This window comes from Drosophila suzukii, chromosome 3 (genome assembly GCF_043229965.1).
Source record: "Drosophila suzukii chromosome 3, CBGP_Dsuzu_IsoJpt1.0, whole genome shotgun sequence".
NCBI lineage: Eukaryota > Metazoa > Arthropoda > Insecta > Diptera > Drosophilidae > Drosophila > Drosophila suzukii.
Window position 1 is genome coordinate 77,089,636 of NC_092082.1, and position 19,208 is coordinate 77,108,843.

At 41.1% G+C, this 19,208-nt stretch overlaps 4 protein-coding genes across 5 annotated transcripts; 2 read left to right on the forward strand and 2 right to left on the reverse strand.

The window, feature by feature from the left end:
• Nucleotides 1-9: 9 nt before the first annotated feature.
• KaiR1D (Kainate-type ionotropic glutamate receptor subunit 1D) lies at nt 10-6,915 on the reverse strand. Its single transcript, XM_036818159.3, has 13 exons — nt 6,487-6,915; nt 6,034-6,189; nt 4,170-4,264; nt 4,017-4,106; nt 3,800-3,957; nt 2,577-3,252; nt 2,344-2,513; nt 2,025-2,285; nt 1,838-1,969; nt 1,577-1,775; nt 1,349-1,460; nt 1,176-1,295; nt 10-1,115 (listed from the first exon to the last, which is right to left on the reverse strand). The coding sequence occupies exons 1-13, from the start codon at nt 6,584-6,586 to the stop codon at nt 820-822; spliced, it is 2,565 nt and encodes an 854-aa protein (XP_036674054.2). The 5' UTR covers nt 6,587-6,915; the 3' UTR covers nt 10-819.
• A 6,087-nt stretch (nt 6,916-13,002) lies between these two features.
• On the reverse strand, nt 13,003-15,900 carry LOC108018498 (uncharacterized). 2 transcript variants are annotated; one of them, XM_070996539.1, is made up of 4 exons: nt 14,875-15,900; nt 14,527-14,821; nt 13,790-14,239; nt 13,503-13,724 (listed from the first exon to the last, which is right to left on the reverse strand). In XM_070996539.1, the coding sequence occupies exons 1-4, from the start codon at nt 15,483-15,485 to the stop codon at nt 13,623-13,625; spliced, it is 1,458 nt and encodes a 485-aa protein (XP_070852640.1). In that variant the 5' UTR covers nt 15,486-15,900; the 3' UTR covers nt 13,503-13,622. The 2 variants fall into 2 exon arrangements, with proteins under 2 accessions (XP_016941545.4, XP_070852640.1); XM_017086056.4 differs by having other exon boundaries at nt 13,003-14,239.
• Nucleotides 15,901-15,929: 29 nt separating this feature from the next.
• Nucleotides 15,930-16,631, forward strand: LOC118877788 (protein Turandot C-like). The gene is made up of 2 exons (XM_036817864.3): nt 15,930-16,079; nt 16,144-16,631. Exons 1-2 carry the CDS (start codon nt 16,057-16,059, stop codon nt 16,508-16,510), a joined length of 390 nt encoding a protein of 129 aa, XP_036673759.3. The 5' UTR covers nt 15,930-16,056; the 3' UTR covers nt 16,511-16,631.
• Nucleotides 16,632-16,883: 252 nt separating this feature from the next.
• Nucleotides 16,884-17,560, forward strand: LOC118877789 (protein Turandot C-like). The gene is made up of 2 exons (XM_036817865.3): nt 16,884-16,987; nt 17,056-17,560. The coding sequence occupies exons 1-2, from the start codon at nt 16,965-16,967 to the stop codon at nt 17,441-17,443; spliced, it is 411 nt and encodes a 136-aa protein (XP_036673760.3). The 5' UTR covers nt 16,884-16,964; the 3' UTR covers nt 17,444-17,560.
• The last annotated feature ends 1,648 nt before the right edge of the window (nt 17,561-19,208 follow it).

Genomic DNA, 19,208 nt, shown 5'->3' on the forward strand with positions numbered 1-19,208 from the left:
CGAAGGATATCAATTTTTGTTAACTTGTTTTATTTAATTGTAAGTATTTTATGAAATTGTTCGTCAGAATTGCCTGTATGAGCGGTAATTACATTTTACAATCTTATATCTTAGGGGGACTGACAGAAGTGTTGAGGAAAATGGGAGAAAGTTGGGTTAATATATCTAAGCTATGAATTACAACTCACTTAGGTTAGATCTACTGGCTAGGTCCGTTGAAAATATCCGTTTTCGATTGTGTAAATTGTGTCCGGCTTCTTAGGGTTAAGAATGCGTTGATCTTGTCGTCTGGGTTATATGCATGTCTATATATAATTTAGCTACAATTACGCCTATAGGTCAATTCCCAAAAATGCTTTCAAATATAAATGCAATACGATTTCGATTTGGTTGCAAGTGGTTGTGGTTCCTTTAGTGTTTAGTTTATGTATATGATTATTACGAGTAAGTTACGAAAGGGAGTATAACCTGTATAAATATATATGTATATATATGCCTCAGGGTGCATATGTCTCTCATATGTAGCTTGAATCTATGTTAATATCTGGTTCCACGCCGCCATCAAACTGGTGCGCAAAACGTTTTAATGGTGCCTCCGGTATATTCAACTCTACAAATTTATGGTCACTGATCCCAAAACTATCGAGTATCCGGTAAACACTAAGGTTGATTGGGCTGTCGAAAATTGGCTATTTCGTCTATTGCTCTTGATATATGCTCTACCGGATTGCACGTTCCCATCTTTACTAGCATTTTTCGATTGATCTCCCGAGACCTGTTCGTCGTCTAGACCCATTCGTCTCGGGTTTACGACTTTTCTCATTCATTCAGTATCGCACTGAGGCGCTCCTCCACGGCGACCTTGCGTGACTTCCACACGAACTCGCAGACGGCGATGACGCAGGCCACGCCCATGCCGCCCATGAGGACCACAAAGACGCCCCCGACATTGGCCAGTCCCAGTTCATTGGCCGCCGATGAGGATTTGGAGGTCTCCACGCGGCACTTGCCACCGCCGCGCTTTTCCTTCCACCACTTCGTTTTCAGAATGTGCAGCTTGCCCTCCTCCTGCAGCTTGAGTATCACGCTGTTGATGGCGGTTCTATAGGGGGAATCTGTGGACGGAATAGATCATCAGTTGGTTAGGGATCTGATCAGTGTGATGCCAAACTTACTGGGCGGAGTGGCTATGCCATAACTCTTGGTGTCCAGCATTCCACCAACTTGCGTCAGCTCGCAGTTGCGCTCGGTCACATATTCAATGGAGGTGGACTCCATTAGAAAGGCATATGATCCTGAAAAATTCAATATTATTAAGTCAGGTTCTTTAAGAAATTAGCTGACCCACCTTTTCCCTTGGCCACCCGCTCAACTCCTTCGCCATTGCTGGCTGTGAAGACAGAGGGACGAGCTGATTCCATGAAAGACCACATGCGCTGATATGTGGAGATCTTAGAGTCCTGTAAAGAAATAGTTTTATACCATATTAGCGGGGATTTCATTTCTTGGTCCAAATCAATGTTGATACTTTGGCTTTTACACAAGGTATAAGTAGATTATTATTTTCTTAACTTACCCTGAAGAAAGCAGCTGTGCTGCCGCCCTTCAAGGCGCCGTATTTGATTCTCGTTTGCTTGGCCAAATCCTCGGCACTTTCGATGGGCGAATCCATACGCTCGACAGTCAAAAAGGCGGCCAAATTGGCAGTGTACGATGAAATCATGATCAGGGTGAAGAACCACCAAATGCCAGCCACCATGCGGGTGGATAGAGCCCTGGAATATAGTTTAATATATAGTTTAAAAGGGTCTAACGTAATCTCAGATAAAAACTTTACTTGGGCAGGAAATCACAGCCCTGTTGCATCAGCGATCCAATGGCAAACCACATGCAATTCAGCAGGGTGAACTGACTCTCGACCTTCTCGCCATGGGCATCCGTATAGGCAGGCCATTCGTAGGGAGTGAACCTTTATAAAGTACATTATTAGATGGGAGAATCATGATAGAATGTACTTAACCAACTTAGCCAGGATGAACAGGAGCACAGAGACACCCAAATAGGCGGTGGCCATGTAGATCCACACATCCAAGGAAAGAGGAGACAGGAAGGAGAACAAGTTGGGTGGCTGCTTGATGGGCTTCCGGTACAATATGGAAACACCCAGGTTCATAAAGGGTGTGGTGAAGTCCACCGCCTGCTCTCGCTCAAAGGTGATGGTGAGATCTGCAATGGCCAAGTCGGCACGCTGCTCCAGTAACTCCCGGATCATGCCGTTCCATTCGCTAAAAAGGTAAGATTTTATTAAAAATATTATATTGAAAGTAATATTTATGGTCTTACCCCGTCAGCTTATTAAGACTTCCATAGCTGCCATCTGGTACTAGTTGTATTTTATAGTTGAAGCCCAGAGATTTAGAGATCTCATGGATCAGATCCACTGCATAGCCTTCAAACTGATCATTGCCACTTAGTGGAATAGCCGACTCCTTGCGCATGCAGTAGGGATTACTCTGTGAATTATACAACTATTAAGTAAGTATCTTACAAATAATAATAAACACTTTTATCCTTACCAATATGGTGGTGACCACCAACGTCTTATTCTTCAGATTGGCCTCGATCTCCTGCTGCTTTTGGCTGAAGGTGCGTGTGAAGTTGATGCCATCCGGCAGCGTGGAGTTCCAGGTGCCGATCTTTCGGATGCCCGCCGGAGTCAGCTCCACAATGTCCAGCATAAAGTCCGTGCGGAAGCCCTGGTGATCGAACTTAATCACATTGGTCAGGCCCTTCATCTCGACGATCTTCATGTAGTTGATCAGACTGAAGCCGTGCTGCCAGGTGCTCTGGCCATCGCAGCTGATCGGATGGATGTCAATCTGCTGGGAGGTGTCCAGGTCGTGCAGCGCCTTGGCGAACAGATGCACTGCATCGTACATGAGAGCCGTTTCGGATCGCACGGTGGTCAGATTGGCGGATCGCAGCAGACCCTTCTCGTCGATGCTCCACTGGCGCACCACGTCCGATACGATCTTCTCGTTGATCAGCCGGAATCCGGTGATATTGGTCCCGCCGTACCGGAACTCATCCAGGTTGACTGTGTGCAGATCCAGCGAGGTGACCAAGTAGCTGTGATAGTCGCTCATCATGCCAATCTGCTGCGCCTGCTTCAACACCTCGTGGATGCGCTCCGTGGAACAGTCGAGCACAATGTGCGCCTCCGCCGAGTTTTTGATCTGCTTCAGCAGGGGACTGTAAGGGTGAGTAAAAATTCAGAATTAAAATTTATTGTTAGAATATTAATTTAGCTTATAATATAAAGTTTAGCATATTTTAGCAACAAAGTATTGAATGTACGAGTAGATGCTCTTAACGTTGGTATACATGATCTATTTTGTCAAATAATACGTCAATGTATCATTCTCATCCTAATGAGTATTTGGACGGTGGGTATATATGTGTGTAAATCTATTTAAAATTAAATTTCAGTCAAAACTTTTGAGCTTTGAAATATAATCTTTTAATAAGCAACGCCCAATAGCAAAGCTAGAGTTTTAAACCGATTAAAAAAAAATCGCAACTTATTTTTATGTAATATAATAATAATCTTGAAATTGGGAATATCCAGGGTATGTTATAGGTATTATAACAATAACTATATAATTTTAATTAGTTGATACTTCAATTTTAAAGCCATATCAGAACAATCAGCTTTCCGAAAATGTGTCGCATATGTGGGTCAAAAAATGCTTAATTCCCCAAAAAGTCGGAACCGGTGGAAACGATTAGCTGGGCTTACCGGTAATCCCCGCTGTCGCTCAGCTGGCGCACAGTAATGGGAAACGGCGTCATCCCGTGGGCCTTGAGGAGCTCCTGCAGCCGCACGATGCCGTCATTGTTCTCGTAGATAATGGTGAAAGTCTTCCAGCCCCAGTGTCGCACGATATCCACGTAAGCCTAAGAGCAACAGAAAACAGTTTTGCGGGGGTTTGGGGGATGCAATTGCAGCTGCCTACCTTGGAGAGCGTATTAGGGTGCGGATAAAGATTCACCAGGCAGCTTTCGCGTCTCAGCCGGTAGTCCCAGCGATTCTCCAAGTGGGGAATCTAAAAACGAGTGTGTTATTCAAAGGTTTGTAGGGGGGAGATATCTCAGGACCCAGTACTCACCTCCATGTTGTCGCAAATGCTCTGCACATGGCTGGCGGTGTGGGAGGATTGTGGCCCAAAAATGGCTGCCACACCGATGTTCAGTAAGCCACAAACTGCAAGACAATTGAGGTTTATGTGTACCCAGTTATTTGCAGCTCTTTGACGAACTTATGTGTGTAGTTTTTCGAACCCTGTTTTCGCAAAATCAAACCCAACCGCTGTAAAATATCTACGAGGTCCGCCAATGGCAAGGAGTAACTTCTGACATTCTTGCCTTATGGCAAATTGAGTGAAACACAAATCCCAAAGAGCTTAAAAGTCGCAAATTGATTTTCAAGTAACGTGCTCTGTTACCATTCCCATTCTGAATCCCAATCCAATCTGCTTGTGGGGGAGATAATCTGGGGAGGCTGCGACTTGAAAGGCTCAAAAAGTAAAAATGCGCCCAAGTAGCGCAGTAATGTGCTTGGCTTTTGGCTCAGTAATGTTCAGTTAGCCTCGTTCGCATATTTAAAATGCACTTCAGTATGACATAATTTCGTTTAGCCCGTTTGGCCTTTCCTTTTAGCAGGATTTTCACCCTACCGACAGTCAGCCGGCATCCTTTTTGGCTCATCAAACGCGCTAAGCACGTGTAAGTGCATGTGCACCTGCACTTCGATGTCCTGGCTCTGTGATGCGGTTAACCTGCTCCCAGGACTTTGTGGACGGATGTGTAGGTGGAGGATACTGTCTACCTCGTTGCCTCGTTACCGTCGTGCTGAAGTGTGGTTTACTCTCCTTTGGCCAAGGTATTTTTCCTTTTGGCCCTGTTCTCGGGCCAACTTCGGCGTCATTTGTGTCTCATTTATCACAGGACATTCGACAGTTGGCTCACGTTCCTTTGCCGCTTTACGATTCATCTTCAGCTTTTAACGATTATCAAGTGCCAGAGGAGTTTCACCTGCTGCCCAAATAGCCACAATAAACTGAAAATGGCAGACTGGCCGGGCTTACACATCAAGATATTTATCTGGTTGAATTTCAAAGGGACAACCTATCGGTTTAACCTGATTTTTTCCAATTACCTTTCGAGTTTATTTTTGCTATTTTCCCACAGTGTAATAGGAATCGAGTTTACCTTTTTTTAACCATTCTTGTCTGATAATGAGGAAACTATGATTAATAGTACCTATTTAATTGCTTTTTTCTTTTAAATTGTGAACTCTTAGTTACAAGAGGAACCTATATATACCAAATTTTATATGTATAATTCTGTTTAAATCATTTGAAGACACAAATGACTTCTTCAAAAAACTTTTAAAATCTATTTAGTTAACAATAAACCCGTATATTACTCTTATCTGTTCAGATATATTCTAGGATTATGCTTTTTTAAATGTATCCTATTCTTATTAATGGTTTTCAAAATATTTTTTATTTATTTTTAAACATGAAATTAAAAAGGTTATAATCTTTTTTAAACTGTTCTGATGATACAAATGCCATCAAATGACAAATCACATTTATTGCCAGTTCAGAAGCTAAAACAGATTCCAGTCCCCCAGGCAGCAATTAGCATACCATAAATCGCAAATCAAATGCAAAGAGCAAACAAAGGGGTAAATCAAGCACAAGCCAAAATAGAAACAAAGATATGTCAATTCAAGGATGACAAGGGAACTCAAAGAGGATACGACAAAAAAAGAGATGTGTGTACATATGTCCAAATCAAATATGCAGGTAAAAGCATCAGGTGAAGGTGAAGTTTACGCTGAGCAGGAGGCTAAGCCAAAGGCAAAGGCAACAGGGTGAAAGGGTGAAAGGTGACGGAACAGTGGGACAGTGGGAAACCAGGCCAAGTCAACACCTGTACAGTGTGCCCTCTTTGCACTGAACTCACCCCTTTTTCCGGCGTGGAAGCTGTCGAAGGGCGAGATGCGCTCGATTTGGGCCACCAGTTTGGAGCGCGGCAGGATGGATCGGTCGGCATTGATGCGGTCCACGGCCTGGCGGAACGCCAGCTCCTGGTGGTCGTCGGCGGGATGGAAGAGCCCTCCTGCGGTGACAAATTACAGAACGTGATTCTAGTTGGGCTTGGGCACAAGGCTCAAGTGTATCAAATATTTTTGGGCTCCACTCCCGCGGTGCCCAAAATAAAAACAAACAAACAAAACACCAACACACCCGCGTCTATCAAATACACAAACTCGTACACTGAAAGGCGTTCTTGATTATGACGTGTAAAAAATCGATAAGTAACGAAGATGCGAGCTGGAATTTGTTTTCATCTGGTTTTTGCCGGAGTCCCTTGAGTTTCTTCTCTATTTCATTCGAGTTCCCATCTTTTACTCACCTATCTTGATGATATCGGGCAGTGATTGAGCTTCTCGGCAGTTCAAAGTTAATTGTAGCAGCAGCATTAGCGGCAGGACCAAAACCCGTCTTGACCGCATCTTGAAATCGCTTGAGATGGCAGCTTCCGGTTTCACTTGATTGCCCCACTATATCAATATCAATCACTTGTCACTCGGCTGATTTACGTATCTAGCAGATATTTATCATTTTCACTTGGCGGCAATCCCGCTGTGTGTTTTCTGATTTTTCTCGGTTTTATGTTTTGATTTTTTCCGAAATTCCGCTTAACCGCTTTCTGTGAGGATGTGACATCCACTGAGCTGCGTGTGTTTGATGTGCCTTCTTTTATCCTGTTGCGGAATCGCCCGACGAGGTGGGGTGTTTTTGTTGCCGATAGTGGGGTGGGGTGTCCAGCATCCAAAAGCCGGCTGACAGTTCCAACAGCTGCGCAGTGGATGCTGCGAGAGCGGACTTATAGGGGTTGCCACCCCATTCGATAGATGAGCTTTCCATCCTGAAGGTCGTTGGTGGGAAACCATGGTAATCTGCTGCGGGATAAAAACTGCTTGTCGACAATGTGCTTGATAAGCTTTTATCGTAATTGGAACTTGAAACATGGTAACTGAGGTTCCACAAAGTTGGAAGCATCTGTTTGGTGATTCGAATGAGTTACTGGCTCAAATATTTTCTGTAAATTTGTTTTAGCAATATATCAACTATAATGCACTTGAAGAACTTAAACAAAATTGAAATGGTATATGAATTTCCTATAGATGTTAAAGGATCCTTAAAATACTTGGGATACTGGGTTAAAAAAGTTGTTTCGATTGATTTCGATCTTTAATAATATGTATGATAATACAATAATAATATATATGACTTAAATAATAACCAACGTGTTATAAAAAAAACCACTTCTTCCTCTTAAATAAGCTTTACCGAACCATTTTTCCATTTTGTTTTAAGAACGCATCTTATAATCTTATTAAAAGTTAGCCGATTTTCAAAATAATGAGCTTTAAATTGCGTTAGAACTACTGAAGTATATTTAAATTCATTCATGCAATTATAGCACCCAGCTTATTATATTTAAACATATAATCCTTTTATTTTGGACTGAAAATTAAGAAGCAAGGCTAAGTTGAATGCCATCGAAAGCGTTTATTATTCAGAATTTTCATTTCGCGTGGTGGCTTGCCGAAAAGCTGAAACCCCATTCTTAATCAAGGAGCCGCCCCGCCCTCGAAAGGTCCTTTAACATGCCGAAGAGGAAAAGGATTAAACGGCACAAAGGAAGCAGCCAGCGGAAGAGCGGCATAAATAAAACAGAGAGCTCATTATGCCGTTGACCGCGTTGAGCTTAAAGTGCAAGGATAATGCAAAGCGGCACTGATGGGGAAATGCATGCGAATGGCGAATGGCGACTTGAAGTGCAGGCGCGTAAATGTGAGGGTATTAACAATTTAACAAACAAAGGCAAAGGGCCATTAATAACACACAACAACGGTTCTGCCGCTTAATATACCCACAATCGCACACACATACATTATGCATGTGTGTGCGGCCATAAATACAGAATGTTGTCGTTGCGGGAAAATCGTAGCGACTCGCGCCAAATATCATCAAGCTCTGTTGCCTGGCAAATGAGTTGGTTCAGTGAGATGCGCCAGGTCCAACAGCACTGGAAAAAAATGATATCTAGGTATATGTCCTGAATGAAAAACAACAAATTCTGGTATATATCTTGTATCATATCGTAAATCATATCATATATCATATAATATATCATATAGTATCGTATATCATATATGAGACCTCAACATTTTTCTCAAAAAACCTTAAGCTAAATAAAGAAGTTATATAAGTAGCAGTTATTCGAAGTAGAATAGAAATTGAAACAAGGAAGAACGCTATAGTCGAGTACCTCGACTATCAGATACCCGTTACTCAAAGGGAAATGGAGATATGCAAGCAGCAAAGCGAGATTAAAATGCGCCACCTACCGGCGGTAGACAGATTTAAGCGTTATGGGCGTTAGAGTGGACGTGGCAAATTTATTTTTGGATCAATCGATAGGTATTGACGACACCAATACATTTCAGTTAAAATTTTTTATCTAGCATGCAAATTGTGGGCGTCACAGGTTTTCGCGGTTTGTGGGCGTTTAAGTGGGCGTGGCAAACTTTTTTTTAGGTCAATCGATAGGTATTGATGAGAACAATACATTTCAGTTAAAATTTTTTATCTAGCATCAAAACTGTAGGAGTTACAGTTTTGGGCGGTTTGTGGGCGTTAGAGTGGGCGTGGCAGTCTACTGAAACAAACTTGCGCTGCGTAAGAAGCTCAGGAATCTGTACGCCAAATCTCAATAGCCTAGCTCTCATAGTTTCCGAGATCTCAGCGTTCATCCGGACAGACAGACGGACAGACGGACAGACGGACATGGCTAGATCGACTCGGCTAGTGATCCTGATCAAGAATATATATACTTTATGGGGTCGGAAACGCTTCCTTCTGCCTGTTACATACTTTCCGACGAATCTAGTATACCCTTTTACTCTACGAGTAACGGGTATAAATACAATATTACCGTCTACAAGTGATTCCAAAAGATACGTAAACCCCATAGTCTTATAATGCGGAGAATGGAACAGATATCTGTAGAAGCTTGGAAAATCTTTATAAGGTGTTCAAAAGTATGCTACGTTTTATGTTAAGACTAGAGGACAAATTCAGAAAGAACATGTATGTTATTCGAAACATTCGTAGATATAGTCACTATTTAAAATGGTTCCAAACCTTGAGTGATACTTATGACTTTCGAAACAATTCCAAAATTGTTCTCAGTGTGCTCGCACATGAGTGTGAGAGTCTTTCTTCCTGTATCTGCAGTTGTGTCCGTGTCGCGGTGCCTGTGTGTGTAATCATGCATATCTTTGCCAGTGGGTTTTCGGTTAGTGCCTTATTTACATTGGCCGGAAGCTGCTGGTTGTGCTTGTTTCCGCTTTTGTCTGTGCGACTTCATCACCATCTGTCTCCCCTCTCGTTCTGCTCTAGCAGCCCTCCTGCTCGCACTCTTTTTCGTGCTTCCTTCGCTGTGGCAATGAAGTAGAGCAATGGTCTGGCTCATTAATTTCAACATAACGCGCACATGGCCAACAAATTTTCCCACGTACGCACACCTATAAATTGCACACCCACACATAAGGGGCGGACCTAGTTGGCTCTTTGCTTTCAGCGGTAATTATTTCAAATTAAATGGCGAAAGCACTTTTGAAGCAGGTGCTCCCGAAAGTATGCTGCATATTATTAGCATCAGTCAGGGCGGAAAAGTAGAGGCGAACTTTGATAAGACCCATTAAAAAAACATATAGTTTATATTTCGTATTTATGAAATAACTTCTTAAATTCTTCAAGTAACATGCTTAAAGGTCAGAATTTTTAAACATTAATATTTAATATTGTAAAATATTTTATCGAATCCTTGTTAAACAGAAGCATTATTTGAAAACAAGCTTACAAATACTTAATATTTATTTGGAATAAGGCTTTAACAGAGGTTCCACAGTTTTTTTTTGCTTCAGGCATGCTTTGATTTCGTGACTCCTTTGTTCCAGTACTGTCTTGAGCATGAGATTGCATTTTGATTCCCCTTTCTGGCAGACACTAAGCGTGATGGATAAAGTCGAAGAGGCATCTGACTTTTGGACTTTCTTCTCACTCCCCGTCTGTCTGTCAGTCGTCTGGCCCCCATCAATTTGGCCTTTGGGCTGGTTTTATTATCCCAATGCTTATGGAAATGCTGAGAAGGTTGGCCCGTCATGTCTGACTCGTAGGCTAAATAATTTTAATAATGCAAAGTGAGATATACCCACATGTGAAGGTTATGCCCGGAGCCATAGCATTCCAGGGTCAAGGGGACCTCGAAAATATTTTCGCATTGTGCATGAATGTAAATACATTTTTGGGGCAGTTAGTCATCTTGCTCGTTCCATTCGGTTTTTAAGGGAGTCACAAGCAACGAGAGATGAAAGCAAAATACCAAAAAGAAAATGGGGAAGTGGAAAACTGTTGCCTTTGGTCAGGCAAATGCAGTGCATTTTCCCTGCCAAGCTTAAAATAATGTATGTAAATGCCCGGCTTTACTTACTGATGTGTAGTTTCACATAGAATTCTCCATATTTTGCACAAAGAATTTGGCTTGGCATTCCATTTTTGTTTGTTCCTTGCCATTATTATTTTTTGTTTAGAACTTTACCGCTCAGACAAAAGGCTTTGGGTAAACCAGAAAAATAATAATTTTCACTTTTTATAGCTCTGAATACAAAATTCGCTTTGTAGTTATCCGTTTAATTAGTTTTTAAATATGGTTAAACGGTAGCTAAAGAGTTGTGAAAATTTCAATTAAATCCTTTTAATAAAACCTAACCCATAATTTATGCTTTGCCTGATTATTTAATTTACCATGCTACCTAATTAAAAGTTTTTTTTATCTTCAACGGTCTTGTTTTTATGCCTTGAGCGGACTATTGCCAATTAAAACGCGCACAAAAAGCCACTCGAACAGCTTTTAGGGAGAGCACTTTCGCATTTGTCCTGCACTTTATTTTTTTGGTACACACCAAGGACACTCTATTAGTGTTTTTAGAGCATTCGACAGGCAATGATGTCACATGTCTGGTGGCAAGGACGTGTGACGCATTGGAGTAGGAGTGGCATATGCAACAAATTTGTAAGGACGCTATTTAATACTATGTCAGCTGCTTGGATGCCTTCGCTGAATGAATGGATGTGGCTGAAGCCCCCGGGGAAACGCCCTCGAATCCTCAGCTCGAAGGCGTCTCGTTACTGGCTTATACTTTCGCTTTGGCCCGCTTTTATGGGCGCCCCCTCAAATCCACTTTGTAAGCCATTCCATTGGTAATAAAGGCGAAAGTGAGTGCCGCTAATATAAAATTGAATTTAAATATATGGAGTAGGGGACGGGGCCGTAAAAAGCCGAAAAGCACCGCGCTTCGATTCTGATTTGATTTGTTTGGAGGCGCACGCCCAGCACTTAGGCGCCATTTGATATGCAACAATCTTTGGCGGCAGACGAAAATTGGGAAATCGGAAAATTACTGGGGGAAGGGGCATAATCATCATCATCAGCTCTCGAGACTTCTTTTTTTTGGAGTGTGGGAGTTAATAAATCTTGTTGGAGGAGAAATGTATGTAGCCCGAAAATCGTTTTAATTTATTCATGCCACGCGCTTCTGATGTTTTCCATGGGACGGGGATATTGATTAAAAATGCAAGGGACTGCACTGCGCCGACCCTTGGATCCTTGAATCAGATACCTAAGTACTTGCACTGTCTCTTCCTTTTGACATTATGCGAATTCTGTTGACACAAATTCCTAGGGCTGAACTTGAACATGAACCTGAATTTGAAACGGCAGACGTTGTTGCCATTTTCATTTGTCAAACAAAAACACATGTTAACGAGGTAAAAAACTAGTGACGATCGCACCTTCGGCGTGAAAAAGTATCAACTTTCGTGACGAAAATGTATTATACTATATATATATATATATCTACTAAATAAATACCCTTTCAAAATTTTCCTACGCTGCAGTATAATATACATGTGTAGGCAATTAGCTGTACGATTTCAATGAAGCGTGCCGAATGCCGGTAAAAAAAACGTTTGCCAATGATTTTTCAACGACAAGGTATTACGACAAGTCACAGTGTTCCAATCACCTTTTCGACGACATATACCAAGTATCCTTAGCTTTTTATTTTTATTTTTCTCCAAGTGCGCGTCGTCACTACGTGAACAGCCGCCCACAGTGATTTGTCGACAGGCTGTTAGCCAGCTAATTAAAGAGCCGGCCTATAAATTGGCAGCTTGTGTGGGCCATGTGGGATAGATTTAGGCAATTAGCACTCGCTAATGCCGCATTGCCTTACCGGGGATTTAACACCTCTCAAAAGTCCGCCCACCATTCCGCCAGTCGGTTGGAAATTTTAAACGGGCTAACAGCTACATCTAGCTACATCGCGATTGTCGTACCTGCACAAAACATCTGGCTCCGTGTCCTTGTCCTCCTGCCTCCTGATTGCGTAATTCCAGCTCACAAGTGCCGACAACGGTTGAGAGTCTATTAAAAATGTATTATCAGAGAGATTGGCACCAGATCCTGCAAAAGTGTCAAGGGATATTCCCAGTATCTGTGCGCAGTTGTTTGAGTTTAAATGTTTCAATTAGCCGTGGCGGTTCTTAAAATAAATAGTCTTTCTCTCCTCATTTAGCGTGCTTTTTATCCATGTGGGTAAAGTGCACGGGAATCTCTTCTTTTTTTAATGTATTTTTTTTCATTTTACTTTTTAATTAAAATCTAAATGTGAGAGCTTAAAGATTCTTTGAAATGTTTGGTGCCAATCCAGTTTTTAAATTGTTGGAAGCCAAATCTTCTTGGCATAGGATTAAACCCAACCAACTTAATTCAGTGTTTGTTTATTATTAATTATTATTTTTAATTTATGCGTAACCTCAGTAAAATCATGGATATATAGACATACAGCTCAACAGATGCAAAACTTTTCGACCGCTTTAACTTTCGTGCAGGCTGTCGAATTGGCATAAATATCTACCCGGCTAATGCTTGGCACCCAGATTGCGATACTTTGATCCTTGGGATTCCATTCTACCTCGGCCAAAAAGCACGCGTTTCTAGGCAGGACATAAATCTTGATTTCATAAATATTCGAGGTACCATCTCGACGAACTGAAGATATTCGATCTAGTCTAAGTTGGCGACAGCGTTCTGCTTCCCCCGAGTTCATCAAAAACTCATTGATTTCATCGACTAGCTGATTTGCCATAGTCTTAGCCAAGTTATCCGTTTTAGACACATCGGTGAACCTGATACAAGCGCACCAGTACCTCTGGATCCCTGCTTTGTGGCAGTTCCTGGACCAGTCTATCTCCTGGAAAACGCTGTGGCATGTGGGACATCCCTCTGGACGAGGAAGTTCCTCCGGAGAAGTGTCCAACTCCAAGATGTGCCTTAGGGTGGCATAGATATCATATGGGGATGTGAGACGATTTCTGTTCAACTGAAGGTTTTGCACAAATTTTGGATACTTCTCACGAATCCAAACAGGTAGATGGATGTACATAAAGGGCAGTCGTTCCTCCACAAAACCGATATCCAATTCCCTCAATGGTCCGATTCTGGTTCCATGATCGCTGAAGAATATGATGATGGTGTTATCCATTATCCCGTTTTTTTCCAACGTCCGCATGTACTTTACCATCTTCTCATCCATGGCGGATGGCATAGAAAAGTCATTGTGGCTAAAGGTGTTTGTCCAGAACAACCCGAAGAAAGTACTGTTTCGATTGACCCTGGAAAACTGGACGGCCAGGTCGTAGACGTACTCGGCAGCAGGTTTGCGACCCAAGCAGAAGGGAATTTCCGAGTAATGCGCCTTCTGTATCATCTTTTCGGCAGCAAGGATCAGGGGTCTGCCATAGACATCCGTCGGGGGCCGGAGAAAGCCCACCTTTTTCCAATTGAAAGTGGAGTGCAAGGACCAGTCCTCGGCGAAGGCAGTTGTGTAGCCTTTGTCCTTGAAGTCCTTCCAGATCAGAGGGCAAACGTCGAGACCACCAGCCATATCAGGTCGACATTGTTTCTTTGCGTAGCTTTCATTGAAACCAGCTAGCACCGCCATAAGATTTGGAAATGTGTTTATACCCATCTGCAAGAAAGTGGTAAAAATTGTATACCTATTCAGATTTTTAAAATTGTATAATTTATAGATGTTATTAATATTTTGAAGAAAGCATCATAAAAATACTACGGAAATCTATTTATTATAAAATGTGCTGAAGTAAGACTTCTAAACAAAAGAAAAGATGGGAGCACTACTACTACGCAGAAAACCGATTAAATGGGAATGTAACATTTAATCGGTTTTCTGCGCATTTGTTTTGACTTAAATTTATTTATATTCATGATTTGCATTATATTTATTTATTTAAATACCTTATTGTAACCTTGAAGCTCGAACCAGTGTTGTGCGTTTAAATACTCGTACATGCGTGGCATTGTCAGCTCTAGGGTCATTCGGGACATGGAATCGATGCCCCAGAGCAAAACGCTGGGCCTTCTTCCAGAAGATGTTTTATTGTATTCGATGGAATCTTCTCGAGGATGCACAAAGCCAAAGGCATCTTTCTGCGACAATTTATCATAGGGCGGCCGGCGGCAGTAGGTGATCATGGCTGTCACGTTAGTCGGGACTAAGAAGTCCTGAGGGAATTTCACGCAATAATGCAGCCTGCCGGAATATTCAGCTTGAGTGTCCATTTCTGGATGCCCATTGGAACTTACTTGAACTTGTTATCCGCCTTGTCCAAAACTCCTGGTGGAAGGATCTGCCTGAAGCAGCAGGTACAGTTCTCGTTTTGGTGCAGCCTGTAGGTGCTGTCCGTTTCGTTAAACTTCACTGTGATCAGGTCTCGACTCTTATCACACACTTTATAAGGCTGCTTTTTGTAGATCTTTAGGATGTCAGGGGCGAAGGGATTCGGATAGGGCATTCGACAGTTGGGGCTGTTCACAAAGTATTTCACTTCCGGTTCGGAATCTATTGCATTTGAAGTGTTTGTTCCCAATTCGTCGGGACTCTGCGAAAAAGAACTTTCAGTGAAAGCCTCTGGGGGCCCAGTAGTTTTGCCCTCTTTAATGCTTGACGTTTTCGCTGTGAAGCTCGTAATTCCTTTTTCAAATTGGCTGGACCCTAATTGTTCGGTTATCTCAGTCATTTTCACAAGACTTAGGGTTCTGTTTTTACTTTCAGTACCCGTAGACCTTAAGTTATAAAAAGCTATGATCAAGAGCCCCATGAAAAAGAAAGCCCCTTTCATCAAGAACTTCCTAGGCCTTTTTTCGATACACGTTGTTTCGTCTGTTGGAATAAGTTGATATTTTATTTTAGGCATTTTTACTTTCGACACTGACACAATCCGCAAAGTAACTTTTTACTATAATTTAAACTCAATTCTGATAAAAAGTTATAATTATGTTCCTCAGTTTCACATTCGGATGGCTATACAAACTTTTTTTTCAGTGTAAAAATTATTGTTTTTTAAATAACGTCGTTTTGAGATAACAGAAATTAAACGGAAAACGTTTAATCTGTACACTGGCTTATCATTTTCTATTTAAATGTAAATTTGATAATAAATTCATCAGAACTTAAGGGTTATAATCGAGAATTCAGCCTTATCAGTTGTGTTTGTTTTGTAGGAATATTACAAGCATTCAAATGATTTGATAATCCGCAATGATAAGGAGAATTCCTGAGAACATTGATTTGCAAGTTTGCAATTTTATTCTTATGAATTTTACAAGAGTGACTTAAAAGGGGCTTTTACTGATTTGTTAATACTTGTCAATTTAGCAGTGTTCACTTTCACTTTCACCCTGCGCTGGGCTATAAAATAAGCTTCTGGGATGCTGTACTATCAGTTCGGTTTGCTCCAGCGTTCCCTAAAGTCATAACATATCAACATGAATTCCTCAATCTCCCTAATGTAAGTAATAACCAATTTTTAATTGATACAAAATGTATTAATAATTTGGTGAACATTTTATTAGGTGCTTTGCACTGCTCCTGATTAGCCCTTTGTGCTTTGGCTATACTGAAGAGGAACAAGAAGCCGATCGTCTCAAAGTTGATGAGATTATCCGAACCTCCCAGGACGACGATACCAAGATCAGTAGAACTCAGGACTTACTTGACATCTATAGGCGTTTAACTCCGGCTTTGTCGCCTGAGGAAAGGGAAAAAATTGAGAACCTCATTAAGGAGCATACGGATGAGATACTAGTCGATGGAGTTCCGAGTCAAGGCGGCCGAAAGACCAAATACGCTGGAAAGGTCCTTTCTCCAGTTGTAAAGGGCATTGCGACTGGATTCTTTGAAGAGCTTGGCGCAAGTCTTGCCAAATTATTCACTGGTTAATCTCAACAATACTAAAGTGGTTGATTTTTATATTTTTTGTGCATGCAAAAATGTTATTTCAAAATTTAAAAATGTTTAACATATAGTTTCAAATAAAATATTTTATTGTGAGCAAATGAAACTTTTAAATTGTATTATTTTTTATCCACTTAAACATTTTTATACATTTTTTGAAAATTATTTTTAGAAGGCGATACCATGTAGAGCATCTGGATAGTGGGATTTAAAAGATTTTCCACCGGTTCAATGCTTCATTCCGAACCATCACGGAATAACATTTATAAATCGCACTTTCGCTTATCGCTTTTTTATTTAAAGCGCACTCCAATAAGTAAATCTCATCGATTATATATGTATAAGTCTTTCCCAATCAGCTTTATTGCTATATATTCAGCTTCGTGGCTGCAATATTGTCACTTCGGTTTGTGCTAGCGTTCCATAAAGTCTAATAAAAATGAATTTTCCAATTTACACGGTGTAAGTACAACTCAACATTTGTTTAACAATAACTTTATAATTTTTTCCCCATTTACACACTTATTTAGGTGCCTTGCACTGCTATTATTGGGTCCAATGTGCTCGGCGTATAGTGACCAAGAACGTCAGGCTGATAGACTTAGAGTTGCTCAAATTATGCAATCCTCTTACGACGACAATACCAAAATCAACAGGATTCAGGAGTTACTTAACATATATAGACGCATGTCTCCCAGTTTAAGTCCTGAAGATAGGGATCGACTCGATAATTTGATTAAACCCCACACGGAGGAACTTTTAATCGATGGAGTGCCAAGTCAAGGTGGAAGAAAAAGCAAGTATGCTATGAAGATCCTAGGTCCAGCTGTGAAAAGTGTGGCCACAGGGTTCTTTGAACAGCTCGGTGCCAGTATTGCAAGCCTATTCGAGAGGTGGTTTTCATATGACAAAAACTGATGTGGTGACTTTTTATAAAAGTGTATTTAAAAAAGAAATTGAAGTGCCAAATTTAAGAAATTTAAAAGTCTATATTTTAATTGTGTTCTTAAATAAAAATGTAATAAATTAAAAGAATACATAAATGTGTTTTATTCCAAGGCGGGCTATGATTTAATTCCTACCTTTATCGCCATTCTTCCGTTTTCCTTTAAAGAGTTGCAGTCTTTATGCGTATTTTGAATGCACATACATCAACGAATATCTTAATTTCCATAAAATGCATATTCATTTCTGCTGCTGAGCATTTTTCCCGCTGCGTTGCATAATGTAAGCGAAATATATATCCACTGAAAAGAGAGCAAAAAGTGCTTACTTAAAAATTTAGAAAGAATGGAATCCCGGCAACTTTATTCATTCAATCTGACCAACAAAGTTTGTGTGGAATTCAATCAACACCCGGTCAACTGGACTGCCGGAGAATGTTTTTCATGAAAGTTTTCGCAATTATTATTTCTGTGTAAAATGCCTTTTTCGGTGTTGTAGAAAAACTCGTTTTCGCCTGGCGAAAGTTTCTGATTGTCTGGCCAAAACAAGGCATGCGGAAAGTAATTACCATGCAAGTGTCGAAAGCGGCTGACAGAGTCCTTCCAGAATAGAGTTCCCCTTGTCCGGATGCCACAGGACATCGGTGTGGGTGGGGCACTAGTGTGTGCTCGCCTCATCAACGCCATCAGCTGTGGCATTTGACTTCTGAATGTGTCGTAAAGTTGATCCTTTCCCCGCCCCAGTCTCAGTCGCCATCGACCCTTCCTTCCTGTTTACTGAACTTGTCAACGCTGCTGCTACTGCTGCTGGCAATTTGTTTAATTAAATGCTCGCCCAAGAACCAACGTACATAGACCAACATAAACACTCACAGGATCCGGTGCTTGCAGGACGAAATTAAATTGAATAACAACGGCTAAACACATCGAGGCTAACACCTGCTTATCGATGTGTCAACTGCAGTGACCACCTGTTCTCGATTACGGGCTGTTTTCCTATATCAGCCCTTCGTTAGTCCTGTAACTCGTTGGAAAATTGAAAATTAAAAGCCCTCATAATGCAGCTTTGTGGAGCTAAAATGTTTTTATTTATTTTCTTTGAAATTTTATGATCTCAATAACTGGAAACTTACAATTTTTATAACTCGTATGAAATATTATTATTGCCATATAGGAATATGAAACATAAGATTACTCGACCCATTGCAGCTTCTCCCTTTTTGTATAAATAAGGTGTTAATATATAAATTACAATAAATTATTGTTATTCCTGATTCTAACCTTAAATCTGCTTTATATACACTTTTGGCAGTGAAAGTTACAGAGCTCTCCGCTGTTTTCCGGAAGTCTTTGAATTTAACTCAGTGCTACATACTTTGGGCCAACTAAGCAAGTGGGTCACAAGGATTTGGTGACACAACATGCAAATGGAGTTCACAACACCAGGGAAAGGCACAAATGAATGTTGCCAAGCAACTTTAACCCTCTGCAGCGCAGTTTTTCCCCAAAAGACTTAAGATCCAAGACCTTAACACCAGCAGGTAGTTCTTCCTAATTACGCTTGTGTGGGGAATTCAGTCTGGGGACAGGGAAAAGCTGTCCTGTTTCTTCTCTTCTTTAACTAAGCCCTTGCTTACAAGGGCTCTTGGTCCTATCCCGATGTTCTTTTTGTTGCGTGTAGGCTCTTACATTATCGCCAACATAGGTCTGATTATCATGTGACAATGTGGCACACAAAA

What these genes read in the sequence shown, in the direction of transcription:
- KaiR1D (XM_036818159.3), bottom strand. Translation starts at nt 6,586, where the DNA reads ATGCGGTCAAGACGGGTTTTGGTCCTGCCGCTAATGCTGCTGCTACAA. An exon ending in CTTCCACGCCGGAAAAAGGG is followed by an intron (nt 4,265 to 6,033) that starts GTGAGTTCAGTG and finishes ATTGTCTTGCAG; the next exon opens with TTTGTGGCTTACTGAACATC. An exon ending in GCACAGCTGCTTTCTTCAGG is followed by an intron (nt 1,461 to 1,576) that starts GTAAGTTAAGAA and finishes ATTTCTTTACAG; the next exon opens with GACTCTAAGATCTCCACATA.
- LOC108018498 (XM_017086056.4), bottom strand. Translation starts at nt 15,485, where the DNA reads ATGCCTAAAATAAAATATCAACTTATTCCAACAGACGAAACAACGTGT. An exon ending in AAGGCGGATAACAAGTTCAA is followed by an intron (nt 14,822 to 14,874) that starts GTAAGTTCCAAT and finishes ATATTCCGGCAG; the next exon opens with GCTGCATTATTGCGTGAAAT. An exon ending in AGCTTCAAGGTTACAATAAG is followed by an intron (nt 14,240 to 14,526) that starts GTATTTAAATAA and finishes ACTTTCTTGCAG; the next exon opens with ATGGGTATAAACACATTTCC.
- LOC118877788 (XM_036817864.3), top strand. Translation starts at nt 16,057, where the DNA reads ATGAATTCCTCAATCTCCCTAAT. An exon ending in AATTCCTCAATCTCCCTAAT is followed by an intron (nt 16,080 to 16,143) that starts GTAAGTAATAAC and finishes ACATTTTATTAG; the next exon opens with GTGCTTTGCACTGCTCCTGA.
- LOC118877789 (XM_036817865.3), top strand. Translation starts at nt 16,965, where the DNA reads ATGAATTTTCCAATTTACACGGT. An exon ending in AATTTTCCAATTTACACGGT is followed by an intron (nt 16,988 to 17,055) that starts GTAAGTACAACT and finishes ACACTTATTTAG; the next exon opens with GTGCCTTGCACTGCTATTAT.